General features: G+C 44.1%; 1 protein-coding gene across 1 annotated transcript in view; it reads left to right on the top strand.

Annotated features, from left to right (window-relative positions):
- CFAP54 (cilia and flagella associated protein 54) overlaps positions 1-19,013 on the top strand; it is a 311,880-nt gene that overhangs the window by 224,386 nt on the left and 68,481 nt on the right. The window contains 6 exon segments of the mRNA XM_054987752.1: positions 3,093-3,262; positions 4,926-5,026; positions 5,308-5,475; positions 5,988-6,145; positions 6,739-6,918; positions 8,839-8,965. Coding sequence (XP_054843727.1) covers positions 3,093-3,262; positions 4,926-5,026; positions 5,308-5,475; positions 5,988-6,145; positions 6,739-6,918; positions 8,839-8,965 — 904 coding nt within the window.

The raw sequence follows: 19,013 nt of genomic DNA, 5'->3' as shown, positions 1-19,013 counted from the left end.
GTATGGAAATAACAAGCCCAGGGGGGTGGGGGAGAGGAAAGATTACATCTCCACATCAAAGGTTTTCTTTTTCTTTCCAAATGTCCTTGTAGCACAGATAAATATTTCTCAAAGAGAAAGTCTTTATGTAAAGCTGGGGAGGCAGGGGGATGATAGAAAGAAAAAAATACACAGTGGGAAGCCAAACTTAATTAGCTATTGCAGCCTTCTCAACTTACTTAGTCTGCTGATGTTATCAAGCCAAACTGAGACCCCTTGACCCCAGATGCCTCCAATCTGACCAATAGCCCTTCATTTGAATGGGTTGGGGAGATAAATTCTCTCCCCCAATGTTACAAATAAACGTCCCTGGAAGTTGAGAACCAAGGAGCTGTGCAAAACTCCCTCGTTCAGCTCAGCATTTTCTCAGGTGTTTCAGCGTATCTATACTTTATGATTGCTTGTACAGAAAAAATAAGCGATAAATATAAAAATATTTCCAAAAGGTATACTCCTAAAATCCTAAAATCTAAGACTAAATTATATATATTATATCATAACAAGTTTTTAATACTGATTGTGTTATATTGATCAAATTAAATAACATATATATCTATATACTATATCAAAAACTTAAAACAAACGTTTCTATAACCTCTTAAAATCAAAACCCGTAACAGAATTGATCTGTATCACTTTATTTCTCATCTCTATCTGTAAGAGGAATAGTAAATTTCCCATATCTTTTCAAATTCTTCAATTAGTCTTTTATTTATATAATTAGTTAATTTTACCATTACAGCATATTTTGCCATTTTGTCTTTCCAATTTTCTCTAGTTGGACATTCCTCCATATTCCCTTTTGTTGCCATTACTACTCTGGCTGCTGTAAACATGTACCTGAGCAATTCATTTAATGTCCTTTTGACATTATCTGGCAAAATTCCCAACAGCATAGTTTCAGGTTTCATGGCTAAATCAATTTTTAAAATCTTCTGAATATCAGCATATATATCTTTCTAGAATGTTTTTCATTTTTTTGCATGTCCACAACATATGGTAAAAAGTACCTTCTGCTTCTTTGTACTTCCAACATGTCTCTATATATTTCTTACTCATTTTTCCAATATCTTTTGGGGTAATACACTATCGGTAAAACATACCAATTTCATCTTAATGTTTGACTTGCAGTGAATTTTTTATTTTTCATCCATAAATTTTCTCACTTCAGAAATGTTATCTCTTCTCTGAAATTCTGATTCCATTTCAACATACACATTTTATGTATTGTCGAAGGCTTTCACGGCCGGAGAACGATGGTTGTTGTGGGTTTTCCGGGCTGTATTGCCGTGGTCTTGGCATTGTAGTTCCTCCTGACGTTTGAAAGAATGAACAGAGTATGGTTTCCAGTTCTGAAAAACACCAGGCTAACAAAACACTCTATACTCGACAATAGCCCTGCAGAGAAGATTAGCACATCAAGCACCAATCCATATGCAAAAGAACCTCCTCAGGACACAGTGAAGCCTCCTGCCATTAGCATTCCACACCCTGGGAAACTCTTACAAGATGACTCAGCTCAACCCCACCCCTCCTGAGTAGATACAAATGACCTGCCAACATCTTTTCCACACTGTGACACTGAGAGATCTCTGTCTTTTGGTGCTACACCTCTGAAGATGCCAGCCACAGCTGCTGGCGAAACGTCAGGAACTACAATGCCAAGACCACGGCAATACAGCCCGGAAAACCCACAACAACCATACACATTTTAACTTATTCTGCTTCTGTATTATATTGGAGTAAAAGTTTGTTGATTTGCCCCAACAAATTACCTTTCTGCTGGGTAATTATTTTTTTTAAATCAGTTAAATCTCTTATTCGATCTCTGTAAGCATGAACAGCTTCTTTTAATCTGGAAGTGACCTGGAGGTATACCAGCCATTGTATCTTCTTTCCTTCTTCATTGACTGTTTTCCACATTCTTATTTTCCCTTGAGAATTTATCATGTCCTGATAAGTTATAAAATCATTAGTTTTCCTCACATATTTGTCCCAAAAGCATCTATTAGTAACCTTACTGGTGAGGTCAGAGGACTGATCCTCATTCTTGCAAACAAGTAAATAGTCTTTTATTTTGCACTGTTGTTGGCTCTGATCTGTTAGTGACTATAAATTAAATATATATTTGGTTTCATTCTGAAATATATTTACTTTCAATCTATTGATGGGTGGCAAATTCTCCTACAAGATCATAACTGGCTCGGAAACAGTAGAGTGAGAACTTGAGACTGACTCCATGTTTCAAAGTAAATACAAAATTGTAGAATTCATATTTTTAAATCATTTTGTAAGCCACCTTGAACTGTGTGGAAAGATAGGGTATAAATGCCTTTATTAAATTTTAAAATAAAAATTTCCATTATTGAATTTTTGATGGAAATTTTGATTTAAACTGTACAGTTGCTTGTATTCAACAGGATCCACAAGCTCTGTAGATCTTGCAGACTAACAGTGCAATCCTAAGCAGAGTTACTCCAGTCTAAACCCATTGACTTCAATGAGCTTAGACTGAAGTAACTCTTCTTAGGATTTCACTGTAAGACTTTCTACCTTCCCCTCCTGGTGTCCCCCCCCCCCATTGCTACTGCAAGAGTTCAGGGGAGCTGTAGGAACAATGCTGAGCACAATGTAAGGGTCTGTGTGGGAAGGTCAAATCTGCTGGAGGAAAAAACCCCTAGCAACCCCCCTCAGAAGTAACTCAGGATCCAACAAGGATCACTGCAACACTGCAAGAAACAATACCGGAATCAGCATTGACAACTGTGGATCTACAAAATATGCAAAGTATAGGAAGTTTTTGCAGAGGAAAATGAAAAATAAATATCATGAAACTGCATAATATTATGCAGCCATATTGTGCATGCAGGGCACAATTTTAGGTCCTCTTGTACCGCTGCTTATTATACTTATGGAAATTCCTGTTGATTACTAAGAGGGAATAGGCTATATTATTCTTGGTTGTGCTGCTGAATTGTACTCAAATAGGCAGTTTTGTTTTTTTAAAACTTTGTACTCTATTAATTTTACAGAACAGTATTTTTTATTGTTAGGGTATTTTATTGGCAGAAGCTGAAGAAAGGATCAGTTCCATTTTTGAAAACATACAGAATAAATATGGCAGAATGATCTCTCAGTGTTCAGCAGCAGACTTAGAAACTGTCATTGAAGCAAAGCTTCAGCTTGCAAATATTGCTCAACAAAGACTTCAGACAGCTTTCAGGTAAATATGGCTTACTTAACTCTAGAAAATTCTTTCTGATGTTTTATATAGGTTCAGTCATTCCAGTTACTCAGACTTGAGGATACAGAGCTGAGTGAAAATATGAGAACCATTCAAAGACTTTCCATTGGCCCAGTGCTGCCTGTGTGAGCAATCTTGAACACATATGTAATGGACAGCACTGGCTCCAGCTCTGCCTCTCCTGAGAGACAGCCAATAGGATTGGGTGGAATGTTGGGCCAATGAGAGTTAGAGTCCGTTGGAGAAGGAGAGAAGGGTTTGTGATGCTGCTAAGAGAGGCAGCAGAAAGCTAGTTGGCTGTTACTCTGTGTTCTGTTACTTTGAAACTTTTCATGTTTAACTCTAGTATGTGTTTTAGTTTAAAATCCATTCACTCCTGTGTTCCATCTTGTAAATAAAGTTTATTTTTGTTTTGTTTATCCCTGGCTGACCTGAAATTAGTTGAGGAAAAATAAGACACGCATACAAACGCTCTGGTCACGACTAATATTGAGGGAAAGTAACTTCTGAGTTCTCTTTTCCCCAATTGCCCTAGGCTGTAGCAGGGTGAGGGGACGTACATATAGGGAACCAGCTGCCTGTCTGATAGAGCCTGTGGAAGAGAAGAGAGGGGACCCTCTGAGGATTTGGGTCAGGGCTCTCTGCCGACTGTAGCAGAGGCTGGACAGGTGGCATGTGGCGGTAGACTCCCAGCCTTTACTTGCCTGGGAGGCCCAAAACCTGTGAAGGGAGGTTTGGGGATGGGTGACAAGGAGTGTGAAAGGCTTGTGTTACTGTGAGGAGTCTCATTGCTGCCATAGCATGTAATCAGGAGAGACCAAAACATGGCTTTCTCAAACATGTGGGAAATTGTAATCACAGTGGACTGAATAATGCCTTTAGTGTCAAAAGTGGGAAAAAATTTACAGCTGTGCATGAAACTTCTCAAATGCCATCTTCTCTAGATAACTGCTAATCTGGCTGTTTGGTCTTTTGCAGGCATTAATCCTTCTCCTCTCTACCTCTTACAAAGATAGACAATGGTTGCAAAATGCTCGAATCATTAGAGACAGGGAAAGTCCCATGCTACAGGGAAGGCCCTGCTTTATTTATATATATCTTTTCAGTCACTGCATATTTGAAGAATTTTTTCAGCATACTTACAGTTTGAAGAATTGTGGGACATGGCCCTCAATGCTCAGTGCATTTTGTATATTATATTTCAGTGAGGTTAAAGTAGTCTCAGTATATATTCTATAAGCAGATAATGTTGCTGTCAGCATTTAAATTTTATGAACTAGTGCAAATTAATTGTATGGCATATGGATATATTCTGGTGGATTTATGCAGGCAGCAAATACATCTGTATTTCCTACTAAAACTGCTCAATAAATCATTTGAAGCACTAAGCAAAATGCTATGTTGCGTCTTCTTTCTAGACGTAGTTGAAGAATGTTATCTACTTAGAATATTTAATCTTGAAATCAAGTCTAGGACATCTATAAGCATGATAAAACATAATCACATTTTCCTGTTTTTATATTATACTTTAAATGTTTCTAACTATCAAAAATATCTGTGATTTTTTTACCCTTTTTGCCGGATTGAATCAAACTCCATTAATGGCAGCTGAGGTACTAGGATGACTTTTTGTTTATTACAGTGCTGCTTTGGCCTTTTCCACAATAAAACTCCTTCAAGATGCAGATGTCTTCAAGAAAACATCTGATTTACCACAGGATACAGAGAAAACAGATGAGGCATGTATTTATTGATACAGATTTTCTGGTTGATAAATTTGATACAAAGTGTTGTCTCAGTAGTAGCAAAGTGCTAAAAATTGTACAAGTTGATGTTAGAAAATGGTTTTCTATATTTTTTTCCATGCTGAGTCTTTTCAAATTTTAGATTAACAGTTAAGTATCATTAATGGTCAGACTATAACTCATGTATTTAGAAGCAGAGCAACCATTTTCATAAATAACCTAATATACAGTTTTCTCTTTCTGAATAATATATTTATCCATTGATTTATTTTCCAAGAGACTTTTCTTATGTTTTCTAGCCAAATGAACATGTTGATACTGAGGATTCCCATATCTTACACAATGTAATAGCTCGGGAACGTATGAATATACATCTATGGCTGAGGTGTCGTCTGGCTTTAGTGACTGCAATTACAGCACAAATACGAGGCATTGAAACAATGACAGGTAATATTTAATCCGGAAATTATTAGCATTAATATCTCTGTATTGGCTTACTCTAAACCAACTTCACATTGATTGTTATATGTGGCACCATTTCTCCAAATCAATTATTTATTTAACTTCATTTATACTCCATGTTTCTCCGCAACAGGGCCCTAAAGCAGTTTACATCATTCTGCTCTCCATTTTATCCTCACAGCAACCCTGTGAAGTAGGTTAGGCTGAGAGGACATGACTGATCCAAGGTCACCCAGCAAATTTCCATGGCAGAGTAGGGATTTGAACCTGAATTTCCCAGATCCTAATCCAACACTCTAACCACTGTGCTAGACTGGCTCTCATATACTGTCTAGAAACTCAAGACCCAGTGTTGTCTCTGGTCTCTGAAGTTTTCTCGTTCCAATTTTGGTACCCTGCTGCTGCTGCTGATTACTATTACTGTTACTGTTATTGGCTAATTTTATTTTGGACTATGTTTTATTGAACAAGGTATATTAATCTATTTTATTTTTAAGAAAATGAACTGGCAGAGTGCTCATACCTGATCCGTGAGGTACAAATGGAAGCTGAAACATTTAATGATGTTGAAATACTTGCTGAAATTACAATGCAAGCTGTTATGCTAGGCCTGCAAGAAAGACAACCAGTGACTGACATTAAGCTTCATTTACAGGTATGAATACTAAACAAATAAAATTCTTCTTATAAAATTGCTGAGAAAATCATCATTGTCATAACTGATACCTTTATTTTAGCTGATTAGCTTAGATAATCTTTTTTATCTTAACCAGTGATTCTCAAATGGGGGGTTGGTAACTTCATGGCCTGGGATAAATAGAAGGGGGAAAGGTACCACAAAGCTATGGTCCTGAGCCAGTATCATAGAATCATAAGGTTGGAAGTGACTTCTAGGTTCATCTTTCCTATATCAACAATCAAAGTGTAAATTCAGTGCCCATAAAAAGGATCCCCAATATATACATATGATTTGTGAAACAATTACATCCTCATCATATCAGATTTATTCTAATGGTGTCAGAGATGTCCCTCTCTGTCTCTTGTGCCATTGTTAAATTAGTGTTGAATTACAGACTGAAGGCATACCAATATATACAGTTTTTGCATGCCCAGATGTGAAACTGATGGGTCTGGGAGAGGGGCAGAAAGAACAAATTTAAAAGGAGGACCCAAGTTAACAGTGTTTTAAAACCACTGATCTACACTTTAGCCATTAATATTTTACTATGTTCTGTCATGTTTCTAAAGGATGTAATCAGATTACTTGAAGAAAAGACACTGATGTCACCTCCAGCTTCTTTAACATTGGTGAAAAGTATGCTTCTGTTAGCTGACATTATGTCACAAACACCAGATGAATTGAAACACAGTTCTAAAACTGATCAACTAAATTTATTAATTCTGGCACACAGAATTGTCATTGAACAGGTAAGGATACAAGCATACACTTGTACACACATGGACACTTGTATGCTTGTCCATGTACATTTTTTTTCAGAGTTCATAGCCCAGTTATGGCATCCAGATTGGTTTTAGCACAGATTAAGATCCTTTGTGTAGAGGGTTATGCTAATGTTCTAGGGGCTGGAAAGTTGTCACTTTTAAAATATGATCAGGAATAAACCTTGGCATGATGCTAAATGCCATTGCATCAGACAGCAGAGAATAGAGACAAATTTTAACACAGAAAATTAGGCCAAATAGACAAGTGGCAAGGCTCAGAATCTCTCTACATGAGAGCTCTTACACAAGGATGCTCAGATGTAGGGAGACGCAATGTTAGCTGGGAAGCGTAGTTTCATCAAGATTCCTTTTCAGAGGGTTTGTTAAATTTCATCTTCGCCTTTCCAAAGGGGAGGTGAAATTGACAGAGCCCACAGGGAGGCAACAATTAAATTAACAAACTCTCTGAGGAGTGATATTAGCTGGCTCTGTCTTTTTAAACTACCCTCCTATAGAGAGGTGAAATTGACAGAGCCTTGGGTCTTTGTCTTTTTAAACTACACTGACCAGCTAATATTGCTTCTCCCTACACTTGAGCGTCCTTGTGTAAAACGGTCTCGTGTAGAGACACTCAATTGGGAGAAGATAAGGATGGTGTTTGTATGAACTGTAGGATTTTTGTAATCTGTAAGCAGAATCTGCAGATCAATTAATTCTACGAGTGCTTTGGAATTATGTTCTGGAACAGCAGTCCTTCATGTTCTGTTGCAAAACATTTTTGAAGAAAGTTTAGAAAGCAGTTTGTGATAATACATCACATTTTTATTCTGTTCTTCCTTGAGCTTTTGTTCCTTTAAAAATTGTATCCTCACAACAAATGTATGAATTTGGGTTAGGCTGTGAGACAGTGACTTGCCCAAAGCCATCTGATTAACTTCATGAGATATAAACTCAGGCCTCCCTGGTTCAAATCCTCCACTCTATCTGCTACTTTACACTGCTTTTCAGTCTATAACAGAGAACAGAGAAGCTGGGCTCTAAAGAGAAAGTTTAATTTAGCACTCACCTAGTAATGTGGATTAGAAAATCTGCTGTATTCAAAGGACAAACAGTAAAGATCCCACTGACCCAAACTAGATTTTTGGATGTAAATCTTTTGTGTTTTTCTCACAGTTTTATTCACATGGTATTTGTGGTGTAGCAGTTTCTTGTATATATTGTTTTCATTCTTTCTTTGGTCTCTGTTTTCTAACTGCCACTACAATTTTTTACCTATAAACAACTGAAACCTCTCTACATAATTTTCTTTTTTTGTGAATGTATTTTCCAGCAGTTTCTCCTAACTTGGGGAAATTTGAATGCTGGCCAGCAGAGCAGAGAAACCATGACCTTGGATCCTAAGAAGTTCTGAAGGAATGGCTTTCTCATCTGTGGCGGAGGGGAGGGAGATATTTGCTGATTTCACCTACTTGCTGCAGACTCTCAATTTGTTCCCCATGTTGTTTGTTCAAGTCAAATCCTGTTCTGCATATTGGATGCACAAGTCTTTGATTAATTAAGCTAATTGTGCATAGAATTTGTGCAGAGGATCCATGTCAACACAAGGAACTGCATGGATGGTATTCTACTTGGGGCTTTCTGGCTCACATAACCAATGATTGCTTTATTCCAGCACATTGCTGTTTATTTTATGATTATTGCCTTCCGTTGACCTAAATCCTTATTCCTTAACTAGCTACGGTAATTCAGTATCTACTTCATCACCAGTACCTTTTATACATCTGAAATTATTGGACTTCTGAGTGTGTAAAGACCTATCAAAGAGACCAATGTCGGATTAGAATTTGTATAAAATAAATGATATTAGTAAATATTATATAATTTTTATTACATATCTTTTGACAGTTATTTATTTTGGGAGAATCACTTAAACAGCATGCAGAAGACCCAACATTTATGACTCCATTGCTTCCTTTGAAAAATGTATATCTGCCACATATCAGATTACTGGCAAAAGTCAAACTGAGAATTGGTATGAACATTTAAGGTTCCTGTATAGCCTTTTCTTATAAAGATCATTTGTTGGGCTTTAAGTTGTACAAGATATGTATGAATTCTTTCAGTTTCATCATCGAATATATAAATGCTTATGTTTAAATTGGTAACACAGTGATACTCAGTGACTCAGGAGCCACAAGTGGCTCTTTCAGCATGCCACATGTGGCTGTTCTGTGCACTGTTCCTCACAATGTAGGTAGCAAAGTGGGAGGGAGTAATTGGCAAAAATTGCCCCCACCCCTGCCAACAGAAATGCTGTTCTCCTAGGGTATGTTCTATTATGCCAGTGGAAAGTAACCTCTGGATGCAATTCTATGTTTTACTTTTTGATATGTGTTTTGGCGGTACAGTATTTTTATGTTGTGATATGTTACAAAAAAACTGCACTTCATATAAGAAATTGCAACAATGGCTAGTGATGAATCTTTGGCTATATTCAGATGTCATGATAAACTGGTTTGTTTAAATGACACTGCTGCACAAACCCTGGTTGGTCTACCAGACATACAGATTAGATCACAGTTTGTAAATTCCTATTACTATGCAGCTTGTCTCCTTTTCTGCATAGAAATAGGATCTTGATGCTATCCCAGACTTCTTTGCATTGCAAGGCTGCTGGCAAACCCTCGCTACATATACAGCCTGCTTTCTGTTGATCAGTTACAGTAAATGAAAGGTGAATGGGAGCTGAAGTGTGGGGGGCAGGGGCAGGGGGAGGCAGCTAGGGGGCTATAGTTCTTTCTCCTTGCTCTTGGCTGAGAATTGTCATCTCTCTTCTCCTTTTTGTCTAGTTGGTTCATTGAATTACTGAACTTTTAAACTTTGGGGGGGGGAATCTTTTATAACCTCACCTCCTTTACCATGATGAAATTTCTAGGCTCCATGGCAAGCTTTGCTCCTGGGATTTGATGACTTGGATCCATTAATTAACTCCAAAAGATACATTCAAATGTTGATAAGTGTATAGTGTCTTCAATGCAGTGATTTACAGGATTTGAATGTATTGTATATAGAAGGCAATTGTGCATGGACTTATTTTTAGATATTTGGAATTTTTTAATAGATATCTATACAAAGGTATCTATAAAAGATTTCCAAATATCTAAAAATATTTGCCAACAATGTTTTTGTAGCCAGCACTGATTTTGTTTTTCTCTCCTGTTTTCTTTTTTCTTTTTTTTTGATTTTGTACTAATATTTTTTTTAAAAAACTTCCAGAAGATTTACAGTTCTGTCCCTTAATGTCTCTTGCTATGGTGATGAACAAGTTCAATTGCTGAGGCCCAGAAAACTATGAAGTCAAATAGATTTCAGAACAGCTAAAAGCTGCTCTCTTGATAGCTTGGCTGAACTGGCGCAAAACAGCGTTTTGTGGAGCTGTGGTTCATCTTCGTTCTTCTGTGCCTCCACACATGGGTACTGCGCACGCGCAGGCCAGCCGCCGGAAGATTTTTTTATCACTTTCCCAGCTCCGAAGGGGCCGTTTGCCGCGTGCCTCAGCGACCGTTTCCCGCCCAAACGGTCACATGCTCCTCCAGCGGCCAACGGCCCCTTCCCTCAGTTCTCTTCTTGCCGCCGCTTGAGGAGAACGTTCGCTTGTAGCTCCGTGCTTTTTTGTGACTTTGGATTGCTTTCTCGTGACTGACTTGGATCTGGATTTGACTTCTCTTCTGCTTACTGATTTGGACGGACTGATCTTGGTGAAGTATTTGACCCGGACTGTTTTGACTTCGCGTGTGTTTTGCCCCTCGGAATGGCTTCTACGGCCCTGTTTAAGCACTGTGCCCGGTGCCGTGCTAAAATGGCTCAAACGGATGGGCATAGCCTTTGCCTGCTTTGCCTGGGGGAGGAACATGTAGTCCCCACTTGCAAGATCTGCCAGGGCTTTACGCATAAAGCCAGGCAGGAGCGGTCCGCCCGCCTCAAGGCTTCACTGTGGCAGCGGGTCTTGGACGCCCCTGGGCCCTCCGAGGCGGAGAAACCCGGGGCCGCGGAGAAGGCTGGCCGAACCTCCACCCATGCCGGAAGCCGGTCTCGAGCGGGCTCTGTAACCTCTTCAAAATCGGTGGCTACATCCCGCCCGGCGGACAAGCCGGCGTCGAGGGCAAGCTCGGTGGCGAGGTCTGCGAAGTCCCCGCACAAGTCGGCGTCGGTGAGGTCGGAACCGGGGAGGTCGACTCCGAGGCTGGAACCGGGCGAGTCGGATCCGATACGGTCAGCCCCGGCGTCGATCGAAGGGCCTGTGGCAGTCCCGGGACCGGAGGCTGCACGGAAGGCGTCGACCAAGAGGGCATCGGTTCCAAAAGCTTCCTCCGAATCGGTTCCGAAGAAGAAGGCTAAGAAGACCAAGCATCGCTCTCGGTCCCCTCGGCGCCGGCCTGCAGAGGAGGTGGTCCTGGTGTCTCCACCTACGCCATCACCTCACCTAGACTCCCCTGACCGTCCCCTCCTTGAGGAAGAGGTGCCGGATCCGGGGGCCTATGTGGTCCTGTCGAGTGGGCGGCGTTCGCCAACACCGGAATCGAGCCCGGCTCCGCGTCGTCGGATCTGAGAGACGACCAGGGATCCTTCGCCTGCACAGTCCGCCCGTAGCCAGCGGTATTGGTCGGAGGGGAGTGTCGGATCCGAGCGACTCGGATCCGAGCGGTCTGTGGCTGCGCGTCACCAACAGGCTACAGGTCTACCAGAGGCCTATCGGTGCCAGTGGAAAGGGGCTCCACCTGGCTTCAGGTCATCGGATCCGGGGCCGTCGTCATCTAGCCGTCGTGAGTGGTTGCCCCCACCCTTCCCAGGAGACGAAGTGTCAGCTCTTGCATCTGATGAGGATGACGAGGATGCGGGGTCCGGCTACCGCTCTGAGTCGTTCTCTGAACCATCTCCAGACGACAATGTCGGCCCATCCACCAGCTCTCCCTTCGAGGACCTGCGGATTTATGCAGACCAAATGGCCCGCATGTCCAAGGCCTTGGAGATTGACGTGTCTTCTGTGGTCCCGAAGACGAAGGACAAGTTGCTGTGCAGAATCTATGGGGAGAACCCGGCTACAGTAGGTTTTCCTATGTTGGAGGGCTTGGAGGAGATCATCGACAAGGTCTGGAAGTCACCATCTGACCTGCCTGCCACGTCCAAACGCATCGAACAGATGTATAAGATCAAACAGGGGACGTGGCAGTCTCTCATCAAGCACCCGCCACCTTCATCCCTGATAGCCGAGGAGATTCAGCACAAGAGGTCGGGGTCCTCCTCCGTCCCACCGGATAAGGAGGGAAAGAAGATGGACGCACTGGGTAGACGTCAGTACTCAGTCGCTGCTTTAGCCCTCCGGATAGCCAACTATCAAACGATTATGGCGGGCTATCAGCTCTACCTATGGGAGAAGCTGGCCAACTATGTCACTGACCTCCCTGCTGACAAGAAGGCGGTGGTGTCGTTGCTGCAGACGGAGGCAGTACGATTATCAAAACAACAGATGAATGCCGGGAGTCATGCGGCTGACACGGCTGCTCGGGGTATGGCGTCAGCGGTGCTTCTGAGAAGGCATTCGTGGTTGCGGTCGACTGCCCTCCCGCAGGAGGTGAGGGCCAAGATTGAACGTCTGCCCTTCGAGGGTGACTCCCTTTTCTCTACCACCACCGACGAGGCGCTTAAAAAGAAGGAGGAGGACCGGCAAACGGCTCGCTCCCTGGGGGTCACTCCGGCGGACAGGTCCACGTTCAAGCCTCGGTACTCGTCGAGGTATAATCCCTATCAGTACCGCAGCAGATACCAACCCCGTCCGTACTATCCGCAGTACCCTACTTCGCAGCGCCAGTATACCCCAGCGCAACACCAGGGCAGGAGGCGTAGGCCATTCAAGCCCCGCTCGTCTCAACCTCCACCCCAGCAGAAAGATCCGCAAGGGGCTGGAAGGCAGTTCTGAAGACCCGGCCCTGCGGCAGCCCTGAACTTTTCGGACAGACTCAGTCCTTTTTTGTCTGAATGGGAGTCAATAACATCTGACTCATGGGTCTTAACGATTGTTGATAAGGGGTACGGGCTGGAATTCACTGAACTGCCGATGTGTACTTCACCGCTGAGTGCGGTGAATAATACCTTGGTTGAGCTGGAGGATGAAATTAGGTCCCTCTTGGCTAAGGGTGCTGTGGAAGAGGTGCCATTTGTGGAGTCTGAGAAGGGTTTCTTTTCCCGGTTCTTCCTGGTCCCTAAGAAGGACGGGGGTCTACGTCCCATTTTGGATCTTAGAGGCTTAAATGCCTTTCTAAGGGTCACCAAGTTTAGGATGATCACACTGCCTGCTGTAATTGCCCTTTTGAGGAAGGGGGATTGGTTCGCTGTCCTGGATTTAAAGGACGCGTATTTCTACGTGGGGATCTTGGAGGAGCACAGGAGATTTCTGTGCTTCGTTTACAAGCAGCGGGTATTCCGTTACAAGGTTCTCCCCTTTGGCCTTTCCACAGCCCCACGTGTGTTTACTAAGTGCGTGGCTCCTGTGGTTTCCTTTCTTCGAGAGCAGGGCTGTACCATCTACCCCTATCTCGATGATTGGCTTATAACAGCGGGCTCGGAGGTTAAGCTGCTGCAAGATGTGGCATTGGTGCTAGACACTTGCGAACGCTTGGGCCTCCTGGTTAACTTTGAAAAATCTAAGCTGACACCCAGCCGTGTTGTGCCTTATATTGGGGCAGTGTTCGACTCAGTGGAGGCCAAGGCTTTATTGCCTCCGGAGCGGGCACGTTCCTTGAAGAGACTGGTAACCCTGTTTAAACGGAATCGTTATCAGCCAGTGCGCATGATTCAATGCTTGCTAGGGCATATGGCTGCTGCCACCCCGGTGGTCCCTTTTGCGAGGCTGCGGATGCGCCCGCTCCAGAATTGGTTTGTGAGGAGATACAATGCTTTACAGCATCCTCCGACTGCTAAATTCTCTGTTCCCAGAGCCGTTATATCCTCTCTTGACTGGTGGTTGTCAGATATTAATTTGTTTAAAGGGACCCCATTTGGTATCCATCATCCCGAGTTCTCCGTAACCACGGACGCCTCTCTGCAGGGGTGGGGGGCTTTCTGTGGGGACCTATGTGTTCAGGATGTGTGGTCTGAGAGAGAAATGGGTCTCCATATTAATGTGCTTGAACTGAGGGCTGTTCGTTTTGCACTTATGTCGTTCACAGCAATCTTGCAGAACCATCAGGTGCTGGTGCAGACGGACAACACTACCGCTATGTATTACCTGAACCAACAGGGCGGCACGGTGTCCATGATCCTCTGCAGGGAGGCCGCGCTCATTTGGGAATGGGCAATCAGGAATGGGGTGACGCTTCGCGCCATTCATGTAGCTGGGTCGGACAATGTGCAGGCGGACACTCTCAGCAGGGTGCACATGCTGAATCACGAGTGGGGGCTCAACGCAAAGTACGTTGGGCCGATCTTTCGGAAATGGGGTCGCCCGAGCATAGACGTATTTGCGACATCGGCGAACACCAAGGCCGAGGTCTTTTGTTCTCGGGCAGGAAGCGACCCCCTTTCTATTGGGGATGCCTTCCAATTTACTTGGGCCCGGGGACTACATTACATGTTTCCGCCCTTCCCTCTCATATCCAGAGTGCTGTGCAAGGTGGAGAGGGACAACACGGACTGCATCTTAGTGGCTCCGTTCTGGCCACGGCAGCTCTGGTTCCCGAAGCTGCTGGAGATGTCCGGCCGAACTTACGTGGCCCTTCCGCCCCGGAAGGATCTCCTCCTACACGGGGAGCTCTTCCACCACGAGCCCAGGAAACTACACCTGACCGCTTGGCGGATTCGGCCCCGTCCCTAGGCTTCTCTGAACCCGTCAGGAAGGTCCTACTGAATGCTAGGAAGCCCTCCACACGGCGTGCCTACAAGGCGAAGTGGAGTAGGTTTGAGGCTTGGGCCGCCTCTAGGAAGGTGGCGCCTCTAGATAGCCCCTTGGGGATGGTCTTGGATTATCTTTGCGAGCTGAAGGACCAGGGCCTTAGTGTAGCATCTCTGAAGGTGCACCTTGCGGCCATCTCTGCGTTCCATGATCGGGTGGATGGCTGCACGGTTTTCTCTCACCAGAAGTCCCGCCAGTTTTTGAAGGGGATGCTTAATCTTTACCCGCCTGTGTCACCCCCTGTGCCCCAGTGGTCTCTCTCCCTGGTCCTGGCCCCCTTTTGAGCCTTTGGCTACGTGCCCTCTGGACTTGCTCTCCTACAAGGTGGCATTCCTCGTGGCGATCACTTCTGCCAGACGGGTCAGCGAACTGGCTGCTCTTAGGGCAGACCCCCCGTTCCTTCGCTTTCATGCGAATAAGGTGGTCTTGCGACCGTGTCTTTCGTTCCTGCCCAAGGTGGTGTCAACCTTCCACCTTTCACAAGAGATTTCTCTGCCTGTATTTTTCCCTGAAGCTTCTACTAAGGGGGAAAAGGCCCTCCACAGTTTAGATCTGCGGAGGGCTTTGGCTTTTTATTTGGAGAGAACAAGAGTGTTCAGGAACAGTCCTTACCTTTTTGTGTGTTTCGGGGCGAAGGACAAGGGCCGCAGGGCGTCTGCACAGACGGTGTCACGTTGAATTGTGACAGCCATTGTGAAGGCCTACGCCACGGCTAAGGTGGACTGTCCTTTGGGTGTCAGGGCTCACTCCACACGGTCCCAGGCGGCATCGTCGGCACTGCTCAAGGGTATACCTTTAGCTAATATTTGCAGGGCTGCAACTTGGTCGTCCGCCGATACCTTTGTACGGCATTACGCTGTGGATGTAAATGCCAATGAGGATGTAGCTGTTGCTAGGGCCGTCCTCCATTCCTTGTTTCCCTAGGAGTATGCTGGTTAATATGCTCCAATGGGGAGGTGGAGGCACGGTATATGGTGTATATTATATATAGATATATATTTATACTTGCTGGATGTTGTGGGGTTGGTATGTTTTCTTTTGCCACATATGTGTATGTGTATATATGTTGTCTTGTTCCTTTCTTGTTGTATAATAAAATTGAGTTGGATTTCACCCCACCTTCCTTATTGTGTGAAGCTTGGTACTCTCCCATGTGTGGAGGCACAGAAGAACGAAGATGAAGACAGGGTTAACATACCTGTAACTTATGTTCATCGAGTTCTTCTGTGCCGACACACAACCCTCCCTCCTACCCCGCTGTGAATTCCAATGCAGATTGCTGTACTATGGCTGGGCTATGGCTTTAGTCTTATCGGGGCTATGGCTCTGTGTGTTGGATGAGCGGCGGCAAGGGAGAACTGAGGGAAGGGGCCGTTGGCCGCTGGAGGAGCATGTGACCGTTTGGGCGGGAAACGGTCGCTGAGGCGCGCGGCAAACAGCCCCTTCGGAGCTGGGAAAGCGATAAAAAAATCTTCCGGCGGCTGGCCTGCGCATGCACAGTACCCATGTGTGTCGGCACAGAAGAACTCGATGAACATAAGTTACAGGTATGTTAACCCTGTCTTATCACGAAATTATCATGAAATTCACGACTTTTGGGTCTGTTTCGTTAGCTTCGTGAATTATTCATAATTGCAGACTGGCTGGCACCAATCCATTGATTCCCTAGGCAACAATGGGCCCAGACCTTTTGTTGCCATTGGAAACCCCAATCATAGCCCACTTACCCTTGACTGGCAGCTCTCCTAGCCATCTGGAGAGCTTCCATTCTGCCCTATACAGCCAGGAGCAGGGGGTCAACCCCCTAGGCAACGAAGGAGGTGGGCCTTCTGTAGCCATGGGTACACCAATCTCACCCTTCCAAACCCAGTTAGGCAAGTCTGTCAGCCAACCACAGACCTCCTGTTCTGATCTATGTCAGCATTTTGTTGGGATTGGAGTGGGAGACTGTGTGGAAGGATTTGGGATTGTGCTTTTGGCTGCTGCTGCTTTAAAGAGACTGAAAGAAGCTTTTTATTTCCAGCTCTTGGCCTTGCTGTGGGAAGGTTTTTGGGTGAGGGTGCCTTTTTTCCTCCACCCCACCCCACCCCACCCCTCACTCTGTCTGCCCGACCCAGCTCCACCATGGCTGATCCTTCATCCTCCTCTGATCCAGCAACTCCCAGTCCCCATTTCAGTCATGCACTCTGGCAGCACTTCCCACCCTTCCTGATCAATGTATTGAAAACTGGGAGGGTGGGTGGAGGAGAGCCTGCTGAAGTCTCCCTGCAAATTTGGCATCTCCGAGTATGAAGGGGGGCGTTGAAATGCCCCTGGTTCTGACGAATCACAAAACTAATGAATCATTTCAGCAAACGTGTCAATTTTGTGAAGTTTCATGATTCGCGATTCGTGGATCATGACGAAACACAAAACTCTCCTTTTGGGCTTTTTCTCTTTCGTTCCCATGTCTAATCAAAACTATGTTATTATTAACAGTTTTAATTTATAATGTCCACACTGAGCATCAGTGGTTAGAGAATATTAATTATGATGAGAACAGAAACACAGGTAGAACAGTGACTGGACTTTTTGAGTAGTTATTGGTGATCATTGCTGTGCCTCCATTTAGGATACAACTGTACTTGCTGCACAACTGTCCTCCCTCATTTTTTAGCAGTATAGAAGCCCTAGAAGGGTAGATGGGTGATTGTGGATTCCCACTGATCATTTCTGCTTTTGGTTTTGCTCTTATTCTTGCTTATGGCTTGTATTCTGCCTTACTTCTCCACAGTTATTCCCTCTTATCTACCCATTTTTGCCTCTTGCATTAGTAGCATGCTGTGCCAGTGTTAATGCCAATTCAGTTGTGGTGCCACTATGGTGTAGATGGACTGTGTTGGCATATCTGTAGTTTCTGCATGCACAAGGCTTAAATAGCTATGCTACACTATATTGAAATGTAAAGTACATAAAATCCTACAAGTTAATGTCACATTCTCCCACTTATTTTCTCTTTCTATAAATGGCTAAATAGTATTGAGAACATTATTAGAGCTGATATATTACTGACTTTGTTAAGAATGTAATCTGAGTACTTTGTTTTCATGTTTCAAAATTCTGCCCAGATATTAAATGTATAAATAACAGAAAAAAGAGAAATGCTAAAAATATATATCTTCAAATAATCTATGTTCCACAAAAATAATATTTGACACTTGTCCCTCAACCAGCCCCTAGAAGCAAAAGTCCATATATATAGATACTTTCAGATCTATTAGATGCAAAAGTGCTTTTGATTGTAACAGATGTTTTTGTAGGATCTGATGCCCCAGTTGTCATCCACCAGAATCCATTTTTGCTGAAGTGCCTTCCCTTGGCCTCAGACAGAGAGGGACAGGGATTGAACCCTATTTCACCACCTCGTGCTGGACTCCCTTCTAAGTCGTGAACCCGAGCAAGTCTGTCCTCACCAGCCTCCTCCCTCAATCCCTTTAAAGGTCCTAGCCAGGCTTGGGACATGCACAGTGGCCTGAGAGGAGAGAGAAGTCCTATGAGGATGTGACCAAGCCTCTGAGGGATCAATAGTACCTTCTGAGCAATTTCTGCCTTGCCACTCCTCTTCCCTGCCTCCAGGGAGTAGCTTCTGAATAGTTGAATGTCAAACAGCTGGCTATCAAAGTGCCAGCTGTCAGTGACTGACTCTTAAAGTGTCAGTTGCTATTGATCATCTGGATGATTTGAGGATCTTTAGAAGGTGCAGCTGGGACACCTCTAAGCCTGTTGACATTGTGGGGAGACAATTGCCTGATGTTGTTGTCAAGTTCTGCCATAGGTGCTGCCCTGTGAGATGCCGGTATGCCTTACTTCAGCCTTAAAGGACCTTCAGGAAATATGCAGGATCCCGCTCTGTGGAAGGAGGGGGGGTATACCTTACCCTCTCAGTCCACCCGCAGGTCCCTTCAACCTGACATAGTCCCAGCTGTCTTCCACGACAGCTGTCTCCATCCAGTTGTTGGTCTTACTCCTTCTCTTCCACTTCATCTTTCCTCCACCTCCTGTCCACTGCTTTCTCATTCTCTCTTTCCTCCACTCCACCACACTCCTACACAACCCACCATGCCCTGTGGTTGGATTCTCCTTATATCCTTTC

This window comes from Eublepharis macularius, chromosome 9 (genome assembly GCF_028583425.1).
Source record: "Eublepharis macularius isolate TG4126 chromosome 9, MPM_Emac_v1.0, whole genome shotgun sequence".
NCBI classification, from domain to species: Eukaryota; Metazoa; Chordata; class Lepidosauria; order Squamata; family Eublepharidae; genus Eublepharis; species Eublepharis macularius.
Note: the sequence above shows the minus strand (reverse complement) of the source record. Positions and strands in the feature narration are given on the sequence as shown.